The 26,028-nt window shown below is 37.6% G+C and overlaps 2 protein-coding genes across 3 annotated transcripts; one reads left to right on the top strand and one right to left on the bottom strand.

Moving 5' to 3' along the window:
- Nucleotides 1-340: 340 nt before the first annotated feature.
- LOC134741120 (sodium/potassium-transporting ATPase subunit beta-2-like) lies at nt 341-5,923 on the bottom strand. Of its 2 annotated transcripts, none has more exons than XM_063673889.1 (7): nt 5,818-5,923; nt 4,094-4,147; nt 2,771-2,884; nt 1,942-2,123; nt 1,297-1,383; nt 885-1,110; nt 341-470 (listed from the first exon to the last, which is right to left on the bottom strand). In XM_063673889.1, the coding sequence occupies exons 1-7, from the start codon at nt 5,879-5,881 to the stop codon at nt 367-369; spliced, it is 831 nt and encodes a 276-aa protein (XP_063529959.1). In that variant the 5' UTR covers nt 5,882-5,923; the 3' UTR covers nt 341-366. The 2 variants fall into 2 exon arrangements, with proteins under 2 accessions (XP_063529959.1, XP_063529960.1); XM_063673890.1 differs by having other exon boundaries at nt 885-1,098.
- Nucleotides 5,924-6,417: 494 nt separating this feature from the next.
- LOC134740496 (lysosome-associated membrane glycoprotein 2-like) lies at nt 6,418-25,423 on the top strand. The gene is made up of 6 exons (XM_063672995.1): nt 6,418-6,623; nt 7,251-7,601; nt 16,478-16,702; nt 18,477-18,668; nt 23,465-23,611; nt 23,838-25,423. Exons 1-5 carry the CDS (start codon nt 6,566-6,568, stop codon nt 23,605-23,607), a joined length of 969 nt encoding a protein of 322 aa, XP_063529065.1. The 5' UTR covers nt 6,418-6,565; the 3' UTR covers nt 23,608-23,611; nt 23,838-25,423.
- Nucleotides 25,424-26,028: the final 605 nt, after the last annotated feature.

Raw genomic sequence — 26,028 nt, 5'->3', positions numbered from 1 at the left:
CTACACCAAAAAAAGCAATACCTACTGTTGTTTCTCGCAAGATATCTGGATTATATACTACTTATACCTTTACCTATATCGTACCAGCAAAAAATAGGTAAAAACTGTAAAAAAGAACCTATTTGAACATTTCTAAGCCCGTTTGGAGCTTAAATCAGTTTGTGCAGTCGCCATTAGATATGTCGGGGCGGCCAAGGCGCTCACAAATATCTAAACACGCCTCTATTGTCAAGGCGTTAGTTTATATTCAGATATTTTTGGCGACTGTATTTGAAAATTGCGCAAGAACACGTAAACAATTGAATGATTTTTCGAATGTCAGTTGCGGTTGTTATGCATGGTGGGGCTTGGTGGGCTTACATAAAACTAGTCTACAAGTATTTCAAAGGTGGTGCGACCGATGTTGCTAATACCATCGTAGGTGATGTCCCGAGTCCAGATCCGACATTCCACATTGATGATCACTCCACCTGCCGAATAATTAATTAGACAGTCAAAATTCAAGTCTTTTCTAAATTCACTGGCTGCTTTGCTCCAGTACGGAGTACCTAATATGCTACAGTCCGACAAGACCGATAAGTAGAAGTTAAGGGGAATTAAAGTTTTATAATATATGTCACGCATTCACATCATGGCAAGCAACAGATAACGTCCAGTACGTCAAGAACTTAAGAAGATTTACTTAAGTGGCAGTGCGAAAGCCTTGTTGCTCGTGGAACCGATGGATCGAAATCGCAAAAAACTTTGAATAAGACCAGCGCACTTGTTATCGTTGCTATTGGCGGCTTTGTTATGGTTTATGGTTTAAGAATTTATTTCTCCAAAAGAATATTACAATTCACTTATATAGAGAAATACAAACAAACTTTGTTACACAAACTCACGTGTCAAATTCTGAAACAGCACAGCAACCAGCGGCCCTTTATCGTTAGCAGTCATACCCTCAGTTTTGTCAGCAGTATGTAACCGTCTGATTGGAAACCCTGGAGGCAAGTATTCGGGGATATACCGAATATGACGAACGTTTTCTTCATCAACTGGGGACTTTCCTTTACAAGACACCCAGACGTAATCTTCAAGTCTTGCCGATGGATGATTCTGCAAAGAAAACTATTTTACGGTTTTTACCTGATTTAATAAACCAAGTTGAACTATAAAAGGCAATTAAGTATGAAGGTTTAGAAACTCCTAGGGTTTTCTAAGTTGACGCAATGGCGATGAGTCAAAGTCGGAGAGAGTAATAGAATTTTAAGATTGTATAAGCCGTTATTGATATTATATGCATATTGGTATTACCAAGCCTTTCTTCAAGTGTTCCGGCATTTCGTTTGGGATAGGCAAGTCCACCGAAGTATTGTACGGTTGAGGAGTCCATTGATCAATCTGTGGATGGAAACAAGATGAGTCACTTACTTAACTAAAGAAACTTCTTACAGAATAAACCTCCTAGGGCCCAGCCATACAAATGAAAAACACAAAATTTGCCACTGAAATTTGAACCTATAGTGCATGGAACAGAGTTGATATTTATTTGTTTGAAAATTCAACGAAACAAAAGAAATGCAATTGTTCCAATAGGGCATTTGACTACTAGTAAAATCAGTTTCTTTTTTCGAACTGTCAAAACGATTTTGCTTCTATGGAATTTATATAAAACACTAACATGTGACGTCACAATCAAATTACCTACTCTTTATAGTTTTACACGGGTTTTAAAATAGAAATTGTGTCTAAAAATAACTGCTGTCTACGTTTTTCAATAAATCTTGTGGTGCTTTATTTCATGCATGGTGTAAAATAATTTATATCATATCAGTCAAATATCCTATTGAATTATGGTTTAAATTTCATCGAACTGAATAAGTACTATAGGTAGGACCTTGGGCCTTAGGAGGTTAAGTAAGGTGTGTGAAACGTTATAGAATCAATTTATAATCTTACATGAGCTAGCCTCAGGAACACACAAGGAGTGCCCCTGACGTACTCATACAGCGTGTCGATGGTGCAAGGATGCCAGTACCGCATAGCGTGGGCACAAGACTCCGAGCGTCCCGACTCCTCATGGTAAGGATGAGTGGAGCACGGTGCGTGGGGAGGATCCTCGGGCGTTGAGGTCTCGTATTCTGGACATTAATACGTATTACAACACGCTGTAGGTAATGTCTTGGAATATTTGTAAAGATCTGTCCGGATTAGTCTGGCAGATGTGTCTGGCGGACAAATCTCTTACGGTATGGCAGCAATTTGGCACAGATGTGCTTGCGGGCAGATCTCTGGCAGGTATATTGGTATGTTTGTCCACCAGACGCATATGCGAAGCAGATCTAATGGACACTAACATTAAATAATTTTAATCGCTTGTTTTTAGTCACTCGCGCGACATAACAACAACAAGTGAGTCTAAACCGTATAAAATTATTTAACGTTAGTATATCTCACAACAGTTTAAATTTGAATAATGGACAACTAATTATAAGTAAAGTAAATAGTAAGAAAAGCTTATTTATAACAGCCTAATACACTCGCACGTCGCTTTTTTATAGCCCGTTTAAGTGTCCCACTGCTGGGCAAAGGCCTCTCCCCTTGATCTCCACAACTCCCGCTATTGTGCTTTTTCCGGCCAGTTACCGATGAAGGTGTCTAAGTTGTCCCGCTATCTCCGCCTGGGCCTGCGCTTCTTTTGCGGCATCCACTTGGTGGCTATACTAGCCCACCTATCCGGATAACGTCGCTTATAACACTAATAAAAAATCCCCACAGGTCTACTTACCATTCAGAAGACCATTAATACAATGGACCCAAGGATGCCAAGTTCCTGGTTCGGCGGTTTTAAAGTGTATGAGCCGCTGATCATCATCAGCTAAACGTGGCCATGCTTCCAGCTCTGCGAAACCAAAGAATAAGTGACCAGTAGGAACCAGTGCCTCATGGAGCAAATAAGATAGTTCTTTATTGTACCAAAGAGTAACTTATACTAGAGCGGTACTGTCATAGTAAATTTTGTAACCCCAGTAAATTCACTGCCATCTGTCGACACACTTTAAAACTAAAAATGAAGATTTATAAAAATACGATAAAATGTATTTAAATATGGATAAATGATTTTTTTTATTTGCATTAATTATTTTTATATGATTTTGACCCATGATCTTTCACTGGTATGCGTTAAAATTATAAATAACAAACGAAACAGTCAACGCCCTCTATACGAGTGTAGGCCAAAACTAGTGGCGCCATCTGATCGAGAATCAAATTTTCGTGATTTTCGAGGCACGTTTTTTCCTTAGACTGTATCCATCTATTACGGAGTTATATCTATCTTTGATTGTACCTACAACCGTGTTACAGAGGTATTATGTGATGTGCTTGCCTACTCTAGAATCCTAGTATGACAGTAGGATTAGAACACGTTCAATTATGGCCTTAATTCAATGGCGTTATACGGTGTTTCAGGATTGTTAACGTTGATGAAGCTTGGAAACGATTTAAGTCGAAATCACACACCACACACTGCTATCTAGACCAGTGTTGACCATTAACCAGTACAAATTGAACTGTAAACCGTAACGGACGGTTACAGTTTACGGTTCAATTTGTACTGGTTAATGGTTAATTGCATTAACGTTTCGGCCAACACTGATGCCGATGCTAATTAGTCACCGTCAGTATACACAAGATAACAATAAAACATATACAATACAATACAATACAATCATTTATTAATAAAATTAAAATTTTACACGTCATAGTAATTTACAATGCTATTCTAAATTACATTATTATTCACATACATTAAATTATTAAAATTACAATGCATTATTATAAATTCGGTACACAATTGTTAACCAAATGTTTATTATATATAATATTATAATGTTTTAAATATGCAGGACTCATGTGACATTCTATTCCTATCAGAAGAATTCGTTTAACGAGTAAAAGGCAGCAGAGACTAGGTATTTTTTAAGTTTGAGTACGAAAGAATTGTAGCTATTCGCAGTTTTTATGTCTTCAGAGACTCGGTTATAGATTTTAGGGCCAATTGTGTGCAGACATTTTTTAGATTTAGCCAGCCGTGATATATATCGCTTACCTATGTACGGTGCCTGATATAACAGAAAAGCAAATAGTAGTCCGAGTGAGCATCCTGAAAAAGATACAGCGGGCTTAGCACCGTAGCATTTTTATCGCCTGTCACCATGCCTGTCACGTTCTAACAAGTATGTAAGTGCGAAAGTGACAGGCATAGTAACAGGTGATAAAAATGCAACCGTGCTGACACCGATGGTTAATTTTTTATCAAGCAGAAACGTCTGCGAACGATGCTATTAAGCTTAGAAACAAATTAAAAGTGGGAAAATTATACTGGTTTCGGTGTGACTTGAACCCACGACCACCGGATCGCTGGCCCGGTGCTCTTCCATCTGAGCTACCAAGACCTTACCCGATGCAGCGATCCGGTGGTCGTGGGTTCAAGTCCCACCGAAACCAGTGAAATTTTCCCATTTTTAATTTGTTTCTAAGCATAATAAACAGGTATTATTTCATTATAGGTATATATATACCTTATTATATTGTAAGTACATAGTTTCAGGGCAATCTAGCTAGTCGTTTTAAAATGACAGCGTAAAGGAACTTTACTTTTCTATGACATGACAGGTGATCACGTGATGTTTCCATAGAAAACGAAGCGCCGGGGCGGAAGCTCCGGCCCGGACACAGCCCGGTCTAACGTGAGTCATCCTTAACTACGTTTGCATGGAGAACCGAGCTTGCTGCGTACGTACTGTTACGGGCTAAGTTACCTGCTTTAGCATACGGTACGTACCTATTACTTATTTTGTAAACATATATTATACTATAAACGTACCTGATAGAAGAATTAGCTTGGTAAACTTTTAAATGAATAAGTCTGTAACTTTAATTCAAGCAAAAAGACAAAAGTATAAATAATAGCACCATCTAGTGAGGAACCTAGGTATATAAAAACATTGTAGGTATATGGCAAATCCTTTACTGAACCACACTTAAATCACTTTATGAGCTACGTTGCGACAGACAGACACATGTTAAACTTATAATATAACACGTCTTTTTGCGCCCGTGACTAGCCGGGACAACAATAGGTACCAAAAGAACATAGTGTCAATGTCAATAAAATGTGAATGAAATAAAACAATGTCTGTAACGAAACTAACGGATGAGGTCATGTGTACAAATTGTGGCGTTTTCAACCAAACGGGTACTTATTGTCGGTTGTCAATAAGACGCTATTGCCATAAAGCTTCAAAATTAAATCAACCTAATCGACAACCAACAATGTGGTACCTTTTAGTTGAAAACGTCACAATTGTTTATTGTTACGGTGTGTAATTGACGAAATTACGACAATGAGCTCATGACATCCGCCGACACCTTTGAGCAAAACTCCATAGTCTGTACTGTATCTAAATATAATGTTTATATGTGGAGAAATTAGGTAAATAAAAGAAATAAATAGGTATAATTTGTGTTTCTAAAATTAATTGACTTTGCCTGTGCACTACCGTGCACTATTTAAAAAGTTGATAAGTCCGTCTGTAGTTTAATCCATAAAACTTTTTTTAAATTGTGATACTTGAAAGCTTTTTATAATTATACCACAGACTACATCATACCACATAACACTATTTTTTATTTATAGTCCAATCAAAGGAGCCACTGATGTCCTTGTCCATAACAATTTTCCCGCCTTCTAACAACATTTGTTACTTAAAAGTGATGCTTCATTTTATTTAAAAACTAATAAATTACGGTCGAGCGCCAAAGAAAACTTACCGATAATAACTGAAATAACTAAAACACTGACAATAATTTTGATTGTTCTTTTGTCAAGTTCCATTGTAACACACACGCACAGTTACCTTAAAGCGAATGGTGAATGGCGGACTGTTTTCCCTAATTTGTTCTAATTAAAAGGCATTTTTTAACTTTTAGGAGATGATGATTGTTACGTCAGTACATCAGTGATCAAATAATATTTTTATGACCACTGTTAATGTAATTTAGTAGTTGTTTAACTATGATAATTGAAGCTTACGCTCTATGTAGATAGTGAGAATTATATTCTTTGATGTAGTTTCGTTTGTGTTTGTTTTTGTCCTAGGTCCTATATTGTAACTAGTTATTTAATTCACAAATCCCAAACATGCATTTTGTTATTTTTATTTTTAATAGTAAAGTTTGATATCCCCTTTAAAAAGTGAATTTAAATTAAAAAGCAATTAAGTAAGAATGTTGTTGCACGATGTAGACTCTGATGGATGCCGCATGCTGCATGCGACGCGTGCTATGCTAAAGTAACTTATCGTTTATTACCGGTTAATTGACATCACTATTTTTTCAGCTGGTCAACTCCTACGTACGCTGGCAACATCGCTCAGCTGTCCAGCGAGCGCAGAGTGACTGACGTTAATTTCACTACCGGATTGGATTATCACGATTCCTTTTGACTCGCAGTTCCTATTATTGCTTGTTAAACGCAATTTCAATCTGAAGTTGTCGCGTCGCGTCGTAATTCGTAAATATGGCATCGTTTAAATTATACTTTTCGTTTGCTTTGATTTGTGGCGCTCTGGTTCTTGGTAAGTACCGTTTCAATGAGGATTCATTTCGCAATGTAGTTTTAAGCAGTGTCGTTGTTGCTTTTTATCGCGAGAATGCGAGGGGCGTTGGGTTTTTTAGCTCATTGCACTCCATGTCGGTATTCTACTGGCGTCATTTGCGCAATAAAACGCTATGAATCTGAATTCTGAAAGTACCTTCATCGTACTTTAAATGATTTCTAGAAAATGTTTCTCCAGTAATTAGATTGCAGGCCTAAAAATACGATATCGTATCAAAGCTTTTTTTCTAGTAACAAAAAGATAAGCAAACATATGTGGAACCTATTTATGTCTTTTCCTAAGCAGTTTAGATAATATCCTACCTTCAAATTGAATATAGAACTCAACGTTAATTTTGTACATAATTAAACTGCTGAATTGCTTTAACAATAACCTTGATCGTCATAAACGTGGTCATTTCTAACAAATAATACATTCTTTTAATGAAATGGTTAGTTATTACACAAATTAACAATCCTTTGTGGTTATAAAAATGATTTGCTCATCATAGTATATATGAATGTATACCAATTTGGAATAGTATTGCCATGCAATATCACTCGGGCACTAAAAGTAAGTAATCTTCACTTCACCCTTTCCCAACAGGCCAAGCTGTGGAGGTATCGAAACCACCACCAACCGAAGTCATTGACCTCACAACTTCAAACACTGAAGCACCAACCACAATCCCAGACACAACCCCAGACACAAAGCCACATACAACAACATCAACTACCACAACGAGTACAACTCCATCACCTGACACTACAACAAGCACAACCACATCTACAACCACGCCAGCCCCACCGAAGCCGACACCTACACCGGCCCCAGTGCCGCCAAAGCCCATCGGACCTCCGGACCAGGGACTGTGGCCGTACGTTGACAGCAAGAATGTGACGTGTGTCATTGTGCAGTTTGCTGCGCAGTTGAATGTCACCTATGGCAAGCCTAACTGTAAGTACTTTTAATGTTTTAAACCATGTCTGTATAATCTAAAATGACAATTTCATTGCCGCAATTTGTCATTTTAGTACAAAATATGTTGTGCAAAACGGGTAGTAATTTTTTTAGGGTTCCGTATTAAAAAGGTACAAAAGGAGCCCCTATGGTGTGACTCTGTCCATTATTGCTATTGTCCATCTGTTGAAGATACTTAGTAATTTTGTAATGCTATTAGGATCATGGGATGCTAGATGTTATGCCTGGTTAGATAATGATATTTAAATTGTGTCATCATTCCCTAAAACCATAAAACTTTAATAAAATCAAGGGACATGGACGTTTTGTTGTTATCAAGTAGTAGTGTAGGTAGTTTATTACATAGTTAATATTATGATAAGTAATTCTGTTATAATGACATTAATTGATGACTAAACCACAAATGAGTTTAATTTATAACATATCAAAACAATATGATGTATAATTTATTTTTATAATATTAATGTATCACAACCTTTATTAACCTGTAGATCTAACATGTCTGAAATTTTAGTTTCAACACACGGTTTTATCACAGATTCTTTTGACGTCTCATTAGCAATTTTATAAGCTTACGACTCGCCCGCCCTGGCTTTGCACGGGTAGTTCAACTAATTTACACATAACCTTTACAAATTATACATATAAACCTTCCTCTTGAATCACTCTATCTATTAAAAAAACGGCATCAAAATCCGTCGCGTAGTTTTAAAGATCTAAGCATACATAGGGACAGACGGACGGACAGACAGCGGAAAGCGACTGTTTTATACTATGTAGTGATTGTGGCTGTTGCTATTATGCAAACGGTTAGAAACTCGGAACTTAACTGTTTTATCGAAAACTAGCGATCCGCCCCGGCTTCGCACGGGTGCAATGCTGATGTATTATACGCATAAACTTTCCTCTTGAATCCGTTGCTTACTTTTAAAGATCTAAGCATACATAGGGGCAGACAGACAGCAGGAACCGACTGTTTTATACTATTTGTGATTCCTCGAAAGTTTCTCCAATTCAACTTGGCAAAAATTCTATCGTATTTCCGGCTGTTCTCGTCGAACAACCAACATTTCAACCATCAATTTTTCAACCGATTCTTATGAAACTTTCGGAGTAGCTTAGTAGGCTCGATAAATATAGGTAAAGTTTTTTTTCTAAATGCCGAAGCCACACGGGGTTGCGAGGACTATAGCTCACAGAGCCACTAGTATTTTTTTTATCAACATTGTTATTTTTTATATATGCAGTCGATAAGTGAGAACTGCCGCGGCCTAGCCAAGGTGACAATCGCTATCGCTTCGACAACGAAACGCTTTGTGTCTCTCTATCACTCTTCCATATTAGTGACAGTGACAGTTGCGTTTCGATCGCTACGGAGCGTTAGCGATTAGCGTGTTGGCTACGGGGCCTGAGCCCTATTCGAACGAGGCCTGTGACGTCACTGCACGCGAGGCCTGCCGCTGTCAACTGATGTTATCTGTCCAATAGAGGGGCGGTTCGTGATATTGTGTTGCATATGATTGCAAATTGCTTGTTTTTATGACCGGATAACTACCAAGCTTACTAAGAGTAACGCTTTGACCATCTGTGTACCTTATGACATTGGAATAAGGTTCACGAAATGTCAATTGTGTGGACGATAGTACCAATTGAGTAGTCGGGGTTATTCCAATCTTTTAGTTTACAACTGATCAATTTCAAGATGTTTATTAATAGTGGAAAAGGTGTAAAGTCTAATGGTCGTCTAATAATCGTTTGTCTCTTTTCGCCATTTTGACATTTCCGTTTGTTAGAAAGGGACACAATTTAACAGTAGTTTATAAGAGGTTACTAAGTTTTATGAATAAGATTTGGTTAGAAAAAATCGTTGTTTGACAGTTAGACTAGGTTTACACGGCGTTGATTTTTCCCGTACACCGTATACGGGATTTTATCGAATACTGTAGTGGCAGCAAAATTTGTATGGCAACTTTCAAAATCGTTCACGGCTAGACGGCTTCCTCGCATAGACGGCGTGTGAACGATTTTGACACCCTGTATATAACATTATACCTATATACTTATCGTCACCACAGAATCCGTACTTCCATAAGTACTTACTAATATTATAAATGCGAAAGTCTGTCTGTCTGTCTGTGTGTTACCTCTTCACGCTTAAACCGCTGAACCGATTTAGTTGAAATTTGGTATACAGATAGTTTGAGTCCCGGGGAAGGACATAGGATACTTTTTATCCCAGAACTCACCCCTCAAGGGGGTGAAAAGGGGGGTGGAAATTTGTATGGGGAATCAATAACCGCTGAACCGATTTAGATGAAACTTGGTATGGGGATAGTTTGAGCTGTGGGAAAGGATATAGAATAACTTTTATCCCCGAAATCATCCCTTAAGGGTATAAAAAATGGGGTGGAAATGTATAGTGTGGACCAATTTGGGGGTGAAAAAAGGATGGTTTAAAAAGGAGACCAAATTACTAATTCCACGCAGACGAAGTCGCGGGCAAAAGCTAGTAATATTATAAATGCGAAAGTGTGTCTGTCTGTCTGTCTGTTACCTCTTCACGCTTAAACGGCTAAACCGATTTAGGGGAAATTTAGTATAGAGATAGTTTTGAGTCCCGGGGAAGGACATAGGGTAGTTTTTATCCCAGTAGTCGTCCTTTAAGGGGGTGAAAATGGGGGGGGGGGGTCGAAGTTTGTATGGGGAATCGATAAAAAGCAGATTGGATAAAAGAAAGCTACCCAAATTACTAACACCACGCAGACGAAGTCGCGGGCAAAAGCTAGTAAATAATATTACTAGGTACAGAAGATTCACTCTCTAACAAAACGCATTACGTATCGGTGCGCGGCAATTAGGTACTATGGCTAGACACCAAAATTGGTGTAGGCCGCATGTACTTGTAACGACGCGACGAAATCGCGGAGTGAGCCACGCCTGTCGTCACCTAGTCCCCACAACACAAGTCTTATTGAACTTACTGTTCTACTACTGACTAGTTCGATCTGCGTAAAATTGTCCTATATGTAATATTTATTTACTTATGAGTCGAATTGGCTTAAAATATTTCACTGTGCACGACGTACAACCGCCGCGGACACTCGTGCCTGAGGATGGATTCCCAAAGAATCCGAAACATGTCGCCAAAAGCGACTAAAAATAATAGTGAGTAAAAACCGTACTGATAAATATTTTGAAATATGTCTCACGATAGTTTAAGTGCGACGAATTGGCTTAATTTGACCCGCGGCCTAACTATACTTGTATCTTAGAATCTGTATTACATCTGACTTTAATCTCAGATTGCGATCGATTGAAATCTGATTTCACCGTCTCACGCCTACATACTTTAGTTTGTTATCTACGCAGGCTATACGCCTACGTTTAGTGCTTACGTATTAGTTACTGAGTGGGATTCCTGTAGGGCCGTAGTGACGAGCGTCGAGCGTGGCATCAAGCGTCCAAGGCCCGGGTCTGCAACAAACGCCGTAGGTCGCGTCCGGCGTGACGCTGTACGCGACGTACGAATGCTTACATGGAAATGCACTATAGTGGTCTCTCTCAAACGCCAGACACGGCGCACGGCGTGTGAGAGAGACCACTATAGTGCATTTCCATAGTAAGCATTCGTACGTCGCGTACAGCGTCATGCCGGACGCGACCTACGGCGTTTGTTGCAGACCACGGCCTAGGGATTCGAGCACCGTGCACCGACGTTCGCATACGTTTGGCATTTGTTTTAAATAGACGCTACTCTCAAGCGCCCAACCAGTTTGCGTTCTAAACCTGATAATTGTCTTGAATTTCGTGCGATCGATCGAAATCTGATCACCGACTTACGCTTATGTACAGATGTAGTGCATAATTGTTTTCCATCGTATTTTCTCGTAAGCGTCGTCATGCTTCTTCAGTCAACCTCAGTACTTTTTGTACCGAGACTGACTGAAATAGCAAGACACGTTCGTACGTTTCCGTGAAAATACGATGGAATAGTTTTTTGTTATACAAGGGTGCAAAGTTGTATTTTACCCGCGCGAGTGTTTTAACACACGAGAAGTAAAATACATTTGCACCCGTGTGTAACACAAAACTTTTCCCCTCACTATAGCGAGGAAAGTGCAACATCCACAGGCGTTAGATCATCTTCATCGACTGGAATCACTCATTTTTTTACGATATTATAACAAAAAACTCTGGAAATTCTGTACTTTTACGTGAGAAGTTTTTAAGTAAAATTTTTGTTGACAATGTTGACATTTCTGACGTATGAAATGTCAATGATGCGTTTTGAAATTGCATCGACTTAACTTGTGCGTTCAGAATTATATTTAACATAATTATTAAAAAAAAAAACGTTTATTATGGAATTTTAAGGTTTATGACTTAAAATCATTAAATAAAGCTAAATCTGGTATTTTTTATTAAATTCTCAAACCATTTATTTAATGATAATTAATATCGAACGAACCATTATTATGAGCGTTTTACGTTTTGTTATCTGTCAAGCTACTTAAACACGCTCCATCCAAGGTCAAATTACTTTCCCCTGCTAGTGGATAAAATGCGTTTTCCCCCGCTTGTTTTAAAGGATAAAAGACGGCTTTCCGAGCTAGTGAGGGGAAAAATAATTATGCACTACATCTGTATATACTTTAGTTCGTTATCTACAAACACTAAACGCCTACGTGCTTACGTAGTTCAGTTACCGAGCAAACAGACGATTTTAGAATATAAAGATGGAAAATGATGTCCATTTAAATAGACCTATGAAAGTAGAACGGTGCATCATAGTGGTGTATTGTTTAGGTACATATTATGTCACTATGCGCCTTCTGTTATGCCGTGAGTCATTGGCATTATGGTTATTGTTGTCTACGTATACAAGTGGAAACAGTAGTTATTGTAATACAATTCAAGGGTCTAACATTTATAATCGGCACTTTTTTCTCGAAAGTATTATAACTGTTTGTTGTTTAATGATCTTATGACAATAACTATCAAACTCATAAGAGTTTTGAATGATTCACGGTTTGTTTCACTAGACATATTGACCGGGATATAGACCGTGATTACCTTTTGTTATCCGTGAACAAGATGCATGTAACTGCGTCGAAATATCGAGAGTTCAAAAACAATACAAAATGTAATCACGGTCTATATCCCGGTCAATATAAGTTTAACTATCAAACTGACAGGCAAATCAGAACCTAAATACCTAAAAGGGGTGGTCTGTGGTAAAAGTAAATAAATTTCAAAACTAGGCGACTATTTTTCACGTCAGTACCATTGCATAACCTAAAACTTAGCCAACATTGAAATGTGAAGTAAATCACAATGCGCTGAAAGAGTATTTAGTAAAAACTCAACAAAGACTTGTAAAACTGGGACACGTTTCTTTCGCATTAGTCATTCTGTTATCGAGTATCATTCACTTTTTCTTTGACCGTATTTCGTGACACCAGGATGTTTTCGAGAGCTGATATTTTAGGTTTTTGATTTTGACTGTTTTTACAAGCTTTTATTTAATTTGCAATGATCGTATGTCCCTATGTGCAGCGAGCTGCAAAATTGCATGGACACATGAATGAATTAATTACGAGCCCATCAACGTCCTCACTAGTGCCACTGCTATATTTAAAATAAAAAACCGGCCAAGTGTATCACGGTTCATGAGATACAGCCTGGTGACTAGTGGCGTAACTAGGGGGGGGGGGGCAAGTGCCCCGGGCGCCAACCAAGGGGGGGGGGGCGAAATGGGCACAGCAGCAGGGTAACTTTTGTCAGTCGTCAGGGGGCGCAAATTTGGCGACTGCCCCGGGCGCCATATCCTCTAGCTACACTCCTGCTGGTGACAGACAGACAGACGGACAGCGGAGTCTTAGTAATAGGGTCCCGTTTTTACTCTTTGGGTACGGAACCCTAAAACGTTAACAAATTGTCATTCTTTCACATTTATGTTTTTCGTGGGATCTGCATTATGTACATTATACTGTTTATGTGCATCGTGCATCCGATATGTACATATGTATTGATTGTTATCGCGATGTCAAGGTCGTTTCACAGACGGCAGGTCGCGCCAACACTTTTCCTTGAAACTGGGAAACCAGATCACTTTGGCTGCTGCTTTCATAAGTTACTTTTTCCTGCTATTTTTTCAAAGAGTTTTGTTAGTCATACATCGGGGTTTTCGGTGCGGGAATATTTGACATTAGCCAAATGCCATTAGCCTAATGACATTAGCCTAATGAATAATTAATTAAACAGAAGATTTAATTAAAAATTATGATTTTTATATTTAAACAAACTTTGCTACATAGTGAAACACATGTTTTTTTTTCATCACACCAACACTAGTAAAATACTTACTGTACCTTACTAGCGTTGACCCTTGTCATAACATCAAGTTTATTAGTTTAGTAAAAAGTTGCGCCCCGTACTCAGTAACATATCCCGCATATCACTCCTATTTTTCGGGCTTATGGTGTCCCTCTATCTCTCTCTTTTAGTGCCTCTCCTACTAGTGAAGATTGGTACTTGGTACTCTTGGTAGTCAACTCCGCATATTGCTCCCGATATTTGGCAAGCTTGAAAATCTAAGGCATTTCCGATCCCGGTTCATTCCCAGATCTTACGCAGCCACGATTGTTTTTCTGCAACTAGAAAGTCTTTCCAGACGAATGGGCTGTGTGCTCTGAAGAATTGTTGACGTATGATAATAACCTATATATGTACCTTCTCGTATAAAGGACACGCCGGACACTCCCAACATTCACGTTGCAAGGCAAATAGCTGCAAGGCAAACAGTTTTCACGGGCAATCTTTTGTCCGCGCACACATGCGCCGGCGCATAAGAATGACTCGTTAGCTCGTTACGTGACTTGTAGGCGACCTGAACAAACACTCTTAGGTATTTGGAGCATTTTTAGGGTTCCGTACGTACCCAAAGGGTAAAAACGGGACCCTATTACTAAGACTCCACTGTCCGTCTGTCTGTCACCAGGCTGTATCTCATGAACCGTGAGAGCTAGACAGTTGAAATTTTCACAGGTGATATATTTCTATTGCCGCTATAACAACAAATACTAAAAACAGAATAAAATAAATACTTAAGTGGGTCTCTCATACAACAATCGTGCTTTTTTTTGCCGTTTTTTAGGGTTCCGTACCCAAAGGGTAAAAACGGGACCCTATTACTAATTACTGTCCGTCTATCTGTCACCAGGCTGTATCTCATGAACCGTGATAGCCAGACAGTTGAAGTTTTCACAGGTGATATATTTCTGTTGCCGCTATAACAACAAACACTAAAAACAGAATAAAATAGATACTTAAGTGGGGCTCCCATACAACAAACGTGATTTTTTTGTAGTTTTTTGCGTAATGGTACGGAACCCTTCGTGCGCGAGTCCGACTCGCACTTGGCCGGATTTTTAATACCACGTCAGTAGCACTGACACATACGGCTCGCTTTAATCATAATCATTATCATAATCATTTTAATTCATAAAATCAATTTGTATGTCAACATTATGGATCGATTTATAATTATTAACAATTTATACATACATTATTAAAAATTTATTTATTATTAAATATTTTACGATAAGGGTTAACGTAGACTATCAACTACAGATGATGCGAAACTTTTAGAAACTTATGGGTACTTATTAAATCAAATTTACAATCGGGCCAAGTCATTATACGTATTAAAAATTAAAGATATCTAATATTGATACGGTTTTGTCACCCCCTGGCACCGACTAAAATAACCGACTTGGTATCACATTACATTACTAATGAATTATGTACCAATTGGAAGAAAGAATGAATGAAAGCCAAAGAAATCTAGATAAGGAATATTTTAAAAACCCTAATACTTTGCTAAGCCCTTACCGGGTCCTAGTAGTTATGTATGTACCTACCTAGCATTAACTTGCATGTGTATTTGTGTAAACTGTATCTACTTGGTTGCAAATAAAGATTGAATTGAATTGAATACATCTCAAAACTTTTTTGTAGTAGAAGAATTGCGTTGCGAGACTTGCAAGTTTTTACATGTAATGTTTTTGGTGGGATTTCAACTGTCTAGCTATCACGGTTCATGAGATACATACTTTTCTGGAATGCCCCCTGTACAGTTTTTAATCAATCTATTTTATCGGTGCAAAGTAACAATAAATATTATCTTATCTTATCTAGTATCACTTAAAGCCACATTGGTATCCACTCAGGGACTACCTTTAATTTATCAACTAAAATCAAACCAATGTAATAATTTGTTTATTTCGTATTATTAAATATGAATACCAAAGACTACAAAACCAATTTGTCATAAATAAATTACATTAAAATTAACTAAACTAAACTAAAACCAAAGATAGATATAACTCCGTAATAGATGGATACAGTCTAAGGAAAAAACGTGCCTCGAAAATCACAAAAATTTGATTTTCGATCAGATGGCGCCACTAGTTTTGGCCTACACTCGTATAGAGGGCGTTGACTGTTTCGTTTGTTATTTATAATTTTAACGCATACCAGTGAAAGAACATGGGTCAAAATCATATAAAAATAATTAATGCAAATAAAAAAATCATTTATCCATATTTAAATACATTTTATCGTATTTTTATAAATATTTATTTTTAGTTTTAAAGTGTGTCGACAGATGGCAGTGAATTTACTGGGGTTACAAAATTTACTATGACAGTACCGCTCTAGTATAAGTTACTCTATGCTAAAACTAAGTCACAACAATACGAGTAGGTACAAAATAATAAATTACCCTAAAATTAACTATAAACTAAACTAAATTAAAGATATCTAATATCTAATAAGATAATTCTTTTCAGCCTCCTCCTCGGAGCTGATGCACGTGATCCTCAACGTCCCCGCCAACGCGTCCGTCATCTCCGGCAACTGCGACGGCCTTGAACAGTGGATCACCATTGGCTGGGCAGCGACCAATGAGACCAACCACACGTTGACCGTCTTGTTCGCTAAGAATGACACTAAGAAGTTTTATGAGATGAAGAGCTTGAATGCTTCGCTTGTGTCTTCTATCTTCCCTAACATTAGTAAGTATTATATTATAGATGAGGCACGGAATTGTGGCTCAACATTGGCTGGCCAGCAACCAATGAGACCAACCACACGTTGACCGTCTTGGCCGCTCAGAATGACACTACGAAGTTTTATGAGATGAAGAGTTTGAATGCGTCGCTTGTGTCTTCTATCTTCCCTAACATTAGTAAGTATTATATTATAGATAAGGCACGGAATTGTGGTTCAACATTGGCTGGCCAGCAACCAATGAGACCAACCACACGTTGACCGTCTTGGCCGCTCAGAATGACACTACGAAGTTTTATGAGATGAAGAGTTTGAATGCGTCGCTTGTGTCTTCTATCTTCCCTAACATTAGTAAGTATTATATTATAGATAAGGCACGGAATTGTGGTTCAACATTGGCTGGCCAGCAACCAATGAGACCAACCACACGTTGACCGTCTTGGCCGCTCAGAATGACACTACGAAGTTTTATGAGATGAAGAGTTTGAATGCGTCGCTTGTGTCTTCTATCTTCCCTAACATTAGTAAGTATTACATTATAGATAAGGCACGGAATTGTGGCTCAACATTGGCTGGCCAGCAACCAATGAGACCAACCACACGTTGACCGTCTTGTTCGCTAAGAATGACACTACTCACACTACGAAGTTTTATGAGATGAAGAGTTTGAATGCGTCGCTTGTCTTCTATCTTCCCTAACATTAGTAAGTATTTATTGTACTTAACTCTTTGATCGCCAAAGACGTCAACCGACGCGTGCGGCTCAGCCCAATTTCAACCTTCGTGCGTTTCAACAAGGTCCATGATAACGCGCCACGCACGATAGGCGTGGCGTTCAAACTTAAAGAAAAAAACGTTATGTTTTGATAATCCTGAACTAGTTATTTACGATACAAGTGCGGAAAAGAGGAAATTCGAAACGAGTGGCGATAAATTAACACACGACCACAGGGAGTGTTTTAAATCGACACGAGTTGCGAATTACCTATTCGCACGTGTATCGTACAACGTTTTACAGTACATATGGCCCTTTAAACTTTCGACATATGCACGAAAAGTGCTCTTTTACGCACTAGTGCGTAAAAGTAGCACCATATGTACTGTAAAAAAATGTTACATCTCAAATGATATTGCTCCCAAACAAAGCAATCCGATGCCCTCGGATTATCAAAAGTATGATAATTATTTAGATATACGGAGGAAGTATGTACAATATTTGTTTTGTATGAGTCGTCGTTTCGTTGTAATCTTATCGTATACCGCCAAACGGACAGACGCTGCTTTATTGCGTTGCGATAAACTATGTTTGCTACGTAATACTTGCTATATGCGACATAAAGCATGAAAATAATTATCTAAACTTACTAGATAGAGATGAACTTAGAAATATTGAGTGTACAAGAAATAGAAAACCAACACAGCAGCGGTAGCACGGTCTTATTTTCATCGCTTGTCACCATGCCTGTCACGTTCTAACAAGTATGATATGATATGATATGATTTGATTTATTTATCTCACAATATACAATTGCACTTAAAATTACACATGGTAAATTCTTAGGAATTTATATTGTGATTGTCAGTTTTTATGTAAGTGCGAAAGTGACAGGCATAGTGAAAGACAATAAAAATGGAACCATGCTGCCACCGCTGGTTGCCAAACAGGACCTTTCTCTCATCAGTAGCTATGTATAGCAGAAAGTATACATACGTATAATATGTAATATTATAGGTATACTGTAAGCAATAAATTTACTAATAAAACCCATTTTTCCCCAGCAAACGTGGACACCATCAACCTATCCCACCAGACACCGGAATGGCAGACGCCGCTCGCCGCGTCCTACCGGTGCACTCCGCCCACAGAACTCAAGATGAATGCGGACTACAACAACATTGCAGCTACTTTAACACTTAGCCGATTGCAAGAGGAGGCTTTCAGGAATGCTACTGGCAACGGCTTCAGTGCTGGTAAGATAATATAAGATAAAAAGTACTATCCCATCAGACACCGGAATGGCAGACGCCGCTCGCCGCGTCCTACCGTTAGACCTGAAAATAAACGCGGACAACAACATTGCAACTTTAACACAGCCGATTGCAAGAGGAGGCTTTCAGGAATGCTACTGGCAACGGCTTCAGTGCTGGTAAGGTAATATAAGATAAAAAGTACTATCCCATCAGACACCGGAATGGCAGACTCCACTCGCCGCGTCCTACCGTTAGAACTGAAAATAAATGCGGACAACAATATTGCAGCTACTTTAACACTTAACCGATTGCAAGAGAAGGCTTTTAGGACTGCTTCTGGCAACGGCTTCAGTGCTAATAAGATAATATAAAATAAAAAGTACTATCCCTACAGACACCGGAATGGCAGACGCCGCTCGCCCCGTCCTACCGTCAGAACTGAAAACAAACGCGGATAACAACTACTTAACACTTAGCCTATTGCAAAAGGAGGCTTTCAGGACTGCTTCTGGCAACGGCTTCAGTGCTGATAAGATAATATAAGATAAGAAGTAGGTACTATCCCACCAGACATCGAAATTATTTTTATTTAAGGCGGTTCCCTGAGCCAGAAAGCGAAAAATCTTATATGATCCTGTTTTTCTAAGAGGCGTTGATATTCGTAGATGTGGAAAAAATATATGTAGTTCTTGACTAAATATATTATCTTTAATATCATAGCTTCCGATACACGAATTATGACACTTCGCTCGATACAATTAATTCCCAAAGTAACCTCTACCTCGGAATTTTAATCCAACTTTACTCGGTTATTTATTATGTGATACTATAAACAAAAAAAGAAGAAAAATCAATCTTAACTTAAATAGTAATTTCATAGCTTTCGAATTTCGATATTGTAGGGTAACGTTTTTAAAATAAATAAAAATCGACAAAATTCGATCAAAATTGACACTTGGCGCGCATGATCTTTCCCGTTCTTTCTTGCGAAATGTGACAGAGACAGCGGCAAACCGATGGAACGGCCTTAAGTAAAACCTTTTTTTTTGCTTAATTATAGCGCGCTCGGTTTGAGATTGTTTTGTGGAACTGTTCTGTCATTTAATTGTAAAATTTGTACAAATTCATAATTTATCAGATAGTAAATTGGCCAAACGAACTGTCACTTCAGTATGTAGAATAAAAATAAGATTGTTCGCTTGAATAGAAACTAGAAACATTCATCTATTTACTAAGTGAATAAGTGCCTAAACGTCACGACATTGTACTATACACATTTAAACGAACATAAACCTTATTAAAAAGACATAAGGTAAGTTGTTACTTGTACGATCACTCACTACAGAGATTCACGGTTGGTAATGAACGATCTTGAACTCTATTGCAACGATATAAGGTATATCAATGGTCTATCGGGTGTGTTACTGTTAGTATAGCTGCGCTAGTAGCAGGCTGGTATCAGCTGGATTATACTAACTTTTGTTTATTTTTACTTGGCCAGTGTGACAATGAAATCCTACAATAAGTATATAGGGAGCGTGCATAAACTGTAGGGGGCAGCACAGAAGACGTCAGACTTTTGGCGCGAGGCGTAATTGTGTAGTTTATGCTTCCAAAGTAGCCCACAAGATGGCAGCGCTTGCTTTGGCGTGAAGTGTCAATGTACATGTTTATGTTTCCGATTCAGGCCACAAGATGGCAGACCCTCCAACGCGCAAAGTCCCTATAGGAGGATAAAGTTATTTTGTAGTAGCACAGTTTGTTAGAAGTAACGTTTTACTAACATGCTTAGTAAAACTCATTTGTAAATTTTAATATTATACAGTTCCGGTCAAAAGTTTAAGTTCACCCCTTGTTTTCGGTACAAATGAGTACTTTTGTGCGATATTTTTTTGCAGATCGGATGTCGAAATTTGTTTCTAACTTATCCGTTATTGTTTCCAGAGATTAGTCAGACACAATTTACGTACATTTCTAAACAGCTCATTCCCTAAAATCGGAATGGAAACGGAAATTGCAACTACCCGTTAAAGTTTAATGTTTATGTGCATCGCGTTCGTATAATTAAATATGTGTTCAAAACGCAAGAGTTTAAAGTGCTTATAGCAAGGATTTGTCAAAAAACCTTTTTACAGTACATATGGTGCTACTTTCTCGCACTAGTGCGTAAAAGAGCACTTTTCGTGCATATGTCGAAAGTTTAAATAGACATATGTACTGTAAAACGTTGTACGATACACGTGCGAATAGGTAATTCGCAACTCGTGTCGATTTAAAACACTCCCTGCGGTCGTGTTTTAATTTATCGCCACTCGTTTCGAATTTCCTCTTTTCCGCACTTGTATCGTAAATAACTATTTCCACATTATCCTGAATGGACACACAATCGAGTCAAGGAATCAATTTACTAACCTTGAACAGATTTATATTGATACACTACAATCATCACAACGAATTAGGAACACACAGGAAGATCTTCTACAGGGGAAGATCCATGTTTATTTGTATTTGTCATTGTATGATAATCGAAATGGTAGAATACAGTGATTTTACTTGAACTTGAAACTACAATAGTGTGGTATATCGTTGGATAGGTCTTTCAAAACGAATAAGGGTCTCCAATAAACATTTTTTGATAAATAATAATAACACCCCTGAGCCGCTCACGCCGGTGTTGCGCCTGACCGTCTTTACGATGGCGCATCAGGTGCCCATCTTGCGAGTGGCGAGTCACCGCCTGCCTCGATAGCACTGTATAGCACAATGTTATAGCAGGTGTTTGGAACTCTTAGCAATAGCCCAGTATTATATTCCACCCAAATTTAAGCCATAGACCAGGACTCTTTCCACTTTTCTATAATAGCTCCCAATGCCTGCTGAAACCGGTTTACGGGTATCTATTTATGTACCCGTGAATGGGTTCCAACAGGCGTTCTACATGACATCATAACTCTCCAAACGGCCTTTACGTGTTGGATCTATATCCCCACGCACGCCTTATAAATGACCGGGCCCGAAAACCCGAGAGTTTGTAACGGAGATACAAATAATAATAATAAAATGCTTTATTGTGCACACTACATGAAAAAAAGACAAAAGATAAAGTTAATATTTTCGGAAATAATCGCTCAGAAAGAAAAGATACAGACGATTATCGCCTTGTAGGACTTGACGTTTACAAATAACACGATAAAGTTAGCAAAAATTGCTTGAATCAAAACCTCTTTTGACGTTTGTCGATACCAGCTACGCGATTTTCGCGCTAATCAACACATTTATCGAATGGCTATAATTAATTTGTTCGCATTGTACGCGCGGTATCGGTATCGACTGGGACAGGTCTGTGATAACGTGATAACAGAAAATAGAAACACGTTCGGGTCACGCACTTAGCTATCAAACTTAGTATGAACTTTCAGAAACTGTGACTTGATTTGTATGACATGCAGTCATTGCGCTCTTCCAAAAATTCATCCCTGGTCATGGAACTCCCTTTCAAACTTTTCTTTTTCTGTGACGCAAAATACTAGCTTAAAGTTTTAAAAAAGCGCTTTAAGCGAACTCGCTCTACACTGAAATTAACAGTATGGACGATAGTAAGAAAATTCAAATTCTTCATGTAAAAAATGTACTTAAAATAATTTCAGTCCGTTTCTCTAAAACAATACTGAGACGCAATTCAGCGTCAACAGTCGCCATTTTGAATATTTTTACAGTTCAACACATATCACTCTAAGCGAAGGTCAATCAACTTTTTGTTGTTATTATTCTGCTCCGTGACCAAGGGGAATAATAATAAAATAATACTCGCTGGTATTTTGCTAAAAAAATGTTTAAAATATTTGTACCTGATTGACCCACTTCATTTGAATATATCGGTAGTTAACTTTACCATAGTAGTTAAATATATTACTTTTTATATTTACCATTTGTTTTTATTTCTAACTACATATATCGTATTAGTTATTATGGCGTTATCGATTAAAACATGCAAACACGGGTGTCTGTTGGAATGTTGTGCAATTGGATATATGTCTGCGCGTCATTTATGCGCGGTCACTGATCACATATGTATTTATAATTATAGCCATAGGTTGTGTCACATAATTAATAATACTACCTACTACGTACAAAATAGCGATAATGACTGCATTTAAATGTATGATTTCACACCAAATAACACAAAAATGTTTATACACCATTTCTATTTCTTAAATCGGAAATAAATAGTAGTAATAGAAGAAGGCTTGTGTTGTGGGTACTTAAACAACGATATATATAAATAACGTACAAATGTGAGTATCGTGTGTGATATTTTTAGTTAATTTAATTTAGTATTATTACTGTTTTTATATTCTTATGTTTGTTTTACATATACAACTACTTAAATACATAGAAAACACCCATGACCCAGCAACACAATCTGTGCTTATCACACAAATCGTTACCAGAGTTCAGACAAATTATCGCAAAAATAAATATGGTATTGAACAGGATAAGAAAAATTAACAATTTTGAAAAGCAGTTTTGAGTATAATCTGGAAATTTTATTCAAAAATACAGTACATAATAAGAGTTTAATAAATCTTGTCCTATTTTGAGATATAAATGATTTTTGATGGTTTTGCGATGATTTGTCCGACCTCTGATAATTACCCTTACCGGGATTCGATCCCAGGCCAGACCGGTCGTTACACTCGTTACCCCTCCAAAATCCTGTGAGTCTCAAGTACTTTACGTACGGTAGGATTTTTTCGACTGGTTATTTTAACATAAATTGTTTTATATAATTTCAGCTCGCGATTGCTCCGGTGGCGACATACCCGATGCCGTCCCCATCGCGGTGGGCTGCGCTCTCGGCGGTATGGTGGTCGTCGTGCTGATCGCTTACCTCGTCGCCCGCCGCCGCTCCGCCAACCGCGGATACCTGTCCATGTGAACAGGTCGGTACATGTACTAGTGTTAGATCTGAGTAAAAACGGGACCCTATTACTAAGACTCCACTGTCCGTCTGTCTGTCACCAGGCTGTATCTCCCATGACCATGATATGGATTTTTTTCCCGCTATAACAACAAAAATTAAAAAATACGGAACCCTCGGTGGGCGAGTCCGACTCTGACTTGTCCGGTTTTATCATGATGCTAACCCTTAATTTTTTTCTTTTTCAGATTACGTATCGGAGTAAATAGAAAGTAGTCAATATATAAATAGTAACAGGTAAACAATCACAGCATTTACCTAACCCTAAAGACATTTCGTGGTTAAATCTCATAATAATATATCCCCATTGTCATCATTAATATAGGAAAATAATTTGATGTGATTTGCTCAACGACTTTTTTTATGCTGGCAACATCCGGTAATCATTTTTTAAATTATGATTTTTTTAGAACCCCAGTAACTCGCTTGTCAGGTATAAGCTTGGGTCGATTTATCTCAATATTTCTGTCTCTTTCGCACTTATACGTGTTGAAATGGTGGGGTGAATTGAAATATGATTAAAAAAAATATTTGATTGTATTTGTTTTGTGGGTGTCTTTTTGTTTTCGTAGTCTTGGCCATAATAATAATAATTTTATAATAAATCTTTTAATTTCTATATCTTAGAAATGCTAACTGAATTTTAATTTCTGATTGGATTGTGAACAATTAAAAGTGGTAGAAATATTACATATATGTATACATTATGTGATGTTATTTAGTAATAGCTGAAAGTAGATTTTTTTTTAATGATTGTAATTGATTTTATAAGATATTAGTGTGCGATGACATTTTATCCAAAGATTCAATAATTTCCATTCAGTTATACTGGTGTATAGCTAGATGTCAATATGTCAATCTGTCTGTCCAAAAAGTGACTATAGTTGGAATTAACAGTGTCTTTTAGATTTAACCTAGTAATCTAGATCTATTCATTAAGTAAAATGTGCTGGATAATTTAAAACTCAGACTAAAAAAAGTAAAATCCCACTTCTGATATTTTGTACACTTTATTTCAAACCTTAGATATAAAGGTGAATTTTGAATTGGCTTGTCAACATTATCCAGTAACAGACTTAACTGATCGACTTTAAAGACACTTAGAGGGTGCAATTTAGAAAGAGAGGGTCCGACGTAATGAGGGATGGAAGACTTGGAAACTTTTAGCTACAAACTTGAGTAACTTGCCAAGCTGAAATTAAAGACAAAATTTAGTTTTTTTTTACAAATAAGTGCTTAAGTTTTATAATGTATTTGACATTATTTCATTATTATACCGTATAAAGTACTCGATGAATATCTTTATGCTTACTTCTGAGTTATGTATAGTTATGATAACTTTGACATATTGATCGAGAAGACAGATTTCTTTATATACGTAACACAGCACACAAATTGCACATTTACACAAGTTAGTAGCTAAAAGTAAATGTTTTTAGATGGGCCAAGCAAAACAATAAAAAAAATCTTGTTTATGGAATTTAAGCGGAGGGAATGATATCGCTGACTCAATATTACAAGGTTCTCTGTTACATTTTCGAGATACTTGAAAATCGACTTAATGTCACTATGATAATGTTCAAATTTCAGTTCGATAAATGTGAAACATAGAACCCTTATATGTAGTTTTGTTAGATTCCAAAAATAGATTGAACCTATATAATATGAGTTTTAACTCCGTTACTGTTAAACATTTTCCTTATGTTTTGCTTGGCCAATACGGAAAACGGAGAATGTAATACTGAAAATAAATGAACGTTTTTTATTGCCACAATCGACTTTTATTTTCCATATAAAAGCAGTTACAATAAATATGCATATGTACAGTTAAAATATATTTACAAATAATACTACTGAACACGTTATGACACCTAATAATTGTAATAAGAAACAAGTTATTGATCGCAGATCTGTAAGTGTATAGTCCGCTCCAGACTACGCGGCGCGAAGCCGCGAACGCGAGTGTGGAGTCGATTTCGCTAGACTCCATACTCGCGTTCGCGGCTTCGTGCCGCGATTCGCGCACGAGTGTGAAGGGCCCTTAAGGAACAAACCGCATTTAGTTTGACAGCTAAGTTAGATAAATGGACTGTCAAACTCAAACGTCAAATTTTGACGGCACTGTGTCCGTATCGATATTTTCAGACGTGACCGTACATTTCAAACGAGGTTCTACGTGACTTCTACGAAAAATAACTGTATGACTATTATAATATTTATAATAAATATTAAGACATGGCTGTTAACTATTAAAGCTGACCCCTAATTTATTATTTACAATTTCACGATAGTCTTTTTTTTAACCTTAACGTACAACCAGTACACCTTTTACTTTATTGTAACAATAACAATTTCGGAAGTTGATTCAAAATAAACGAG

This window comes from Cydia strobilella, chromosome 4, assembly GCF_947568885.1.
Source record: "Cydia strobilella chromosome 4, ilCydStro3.1, whole genome shotgun sequence".
NCBI lineage: Eukaryota > Metazoa > Arthropoda > Insecta > Lepidoptera > Tortricidae > Cydia > Cydia strobilella.
This window is presented reverse-complemented; position numbering and strand designations above follow the sequence as displayed.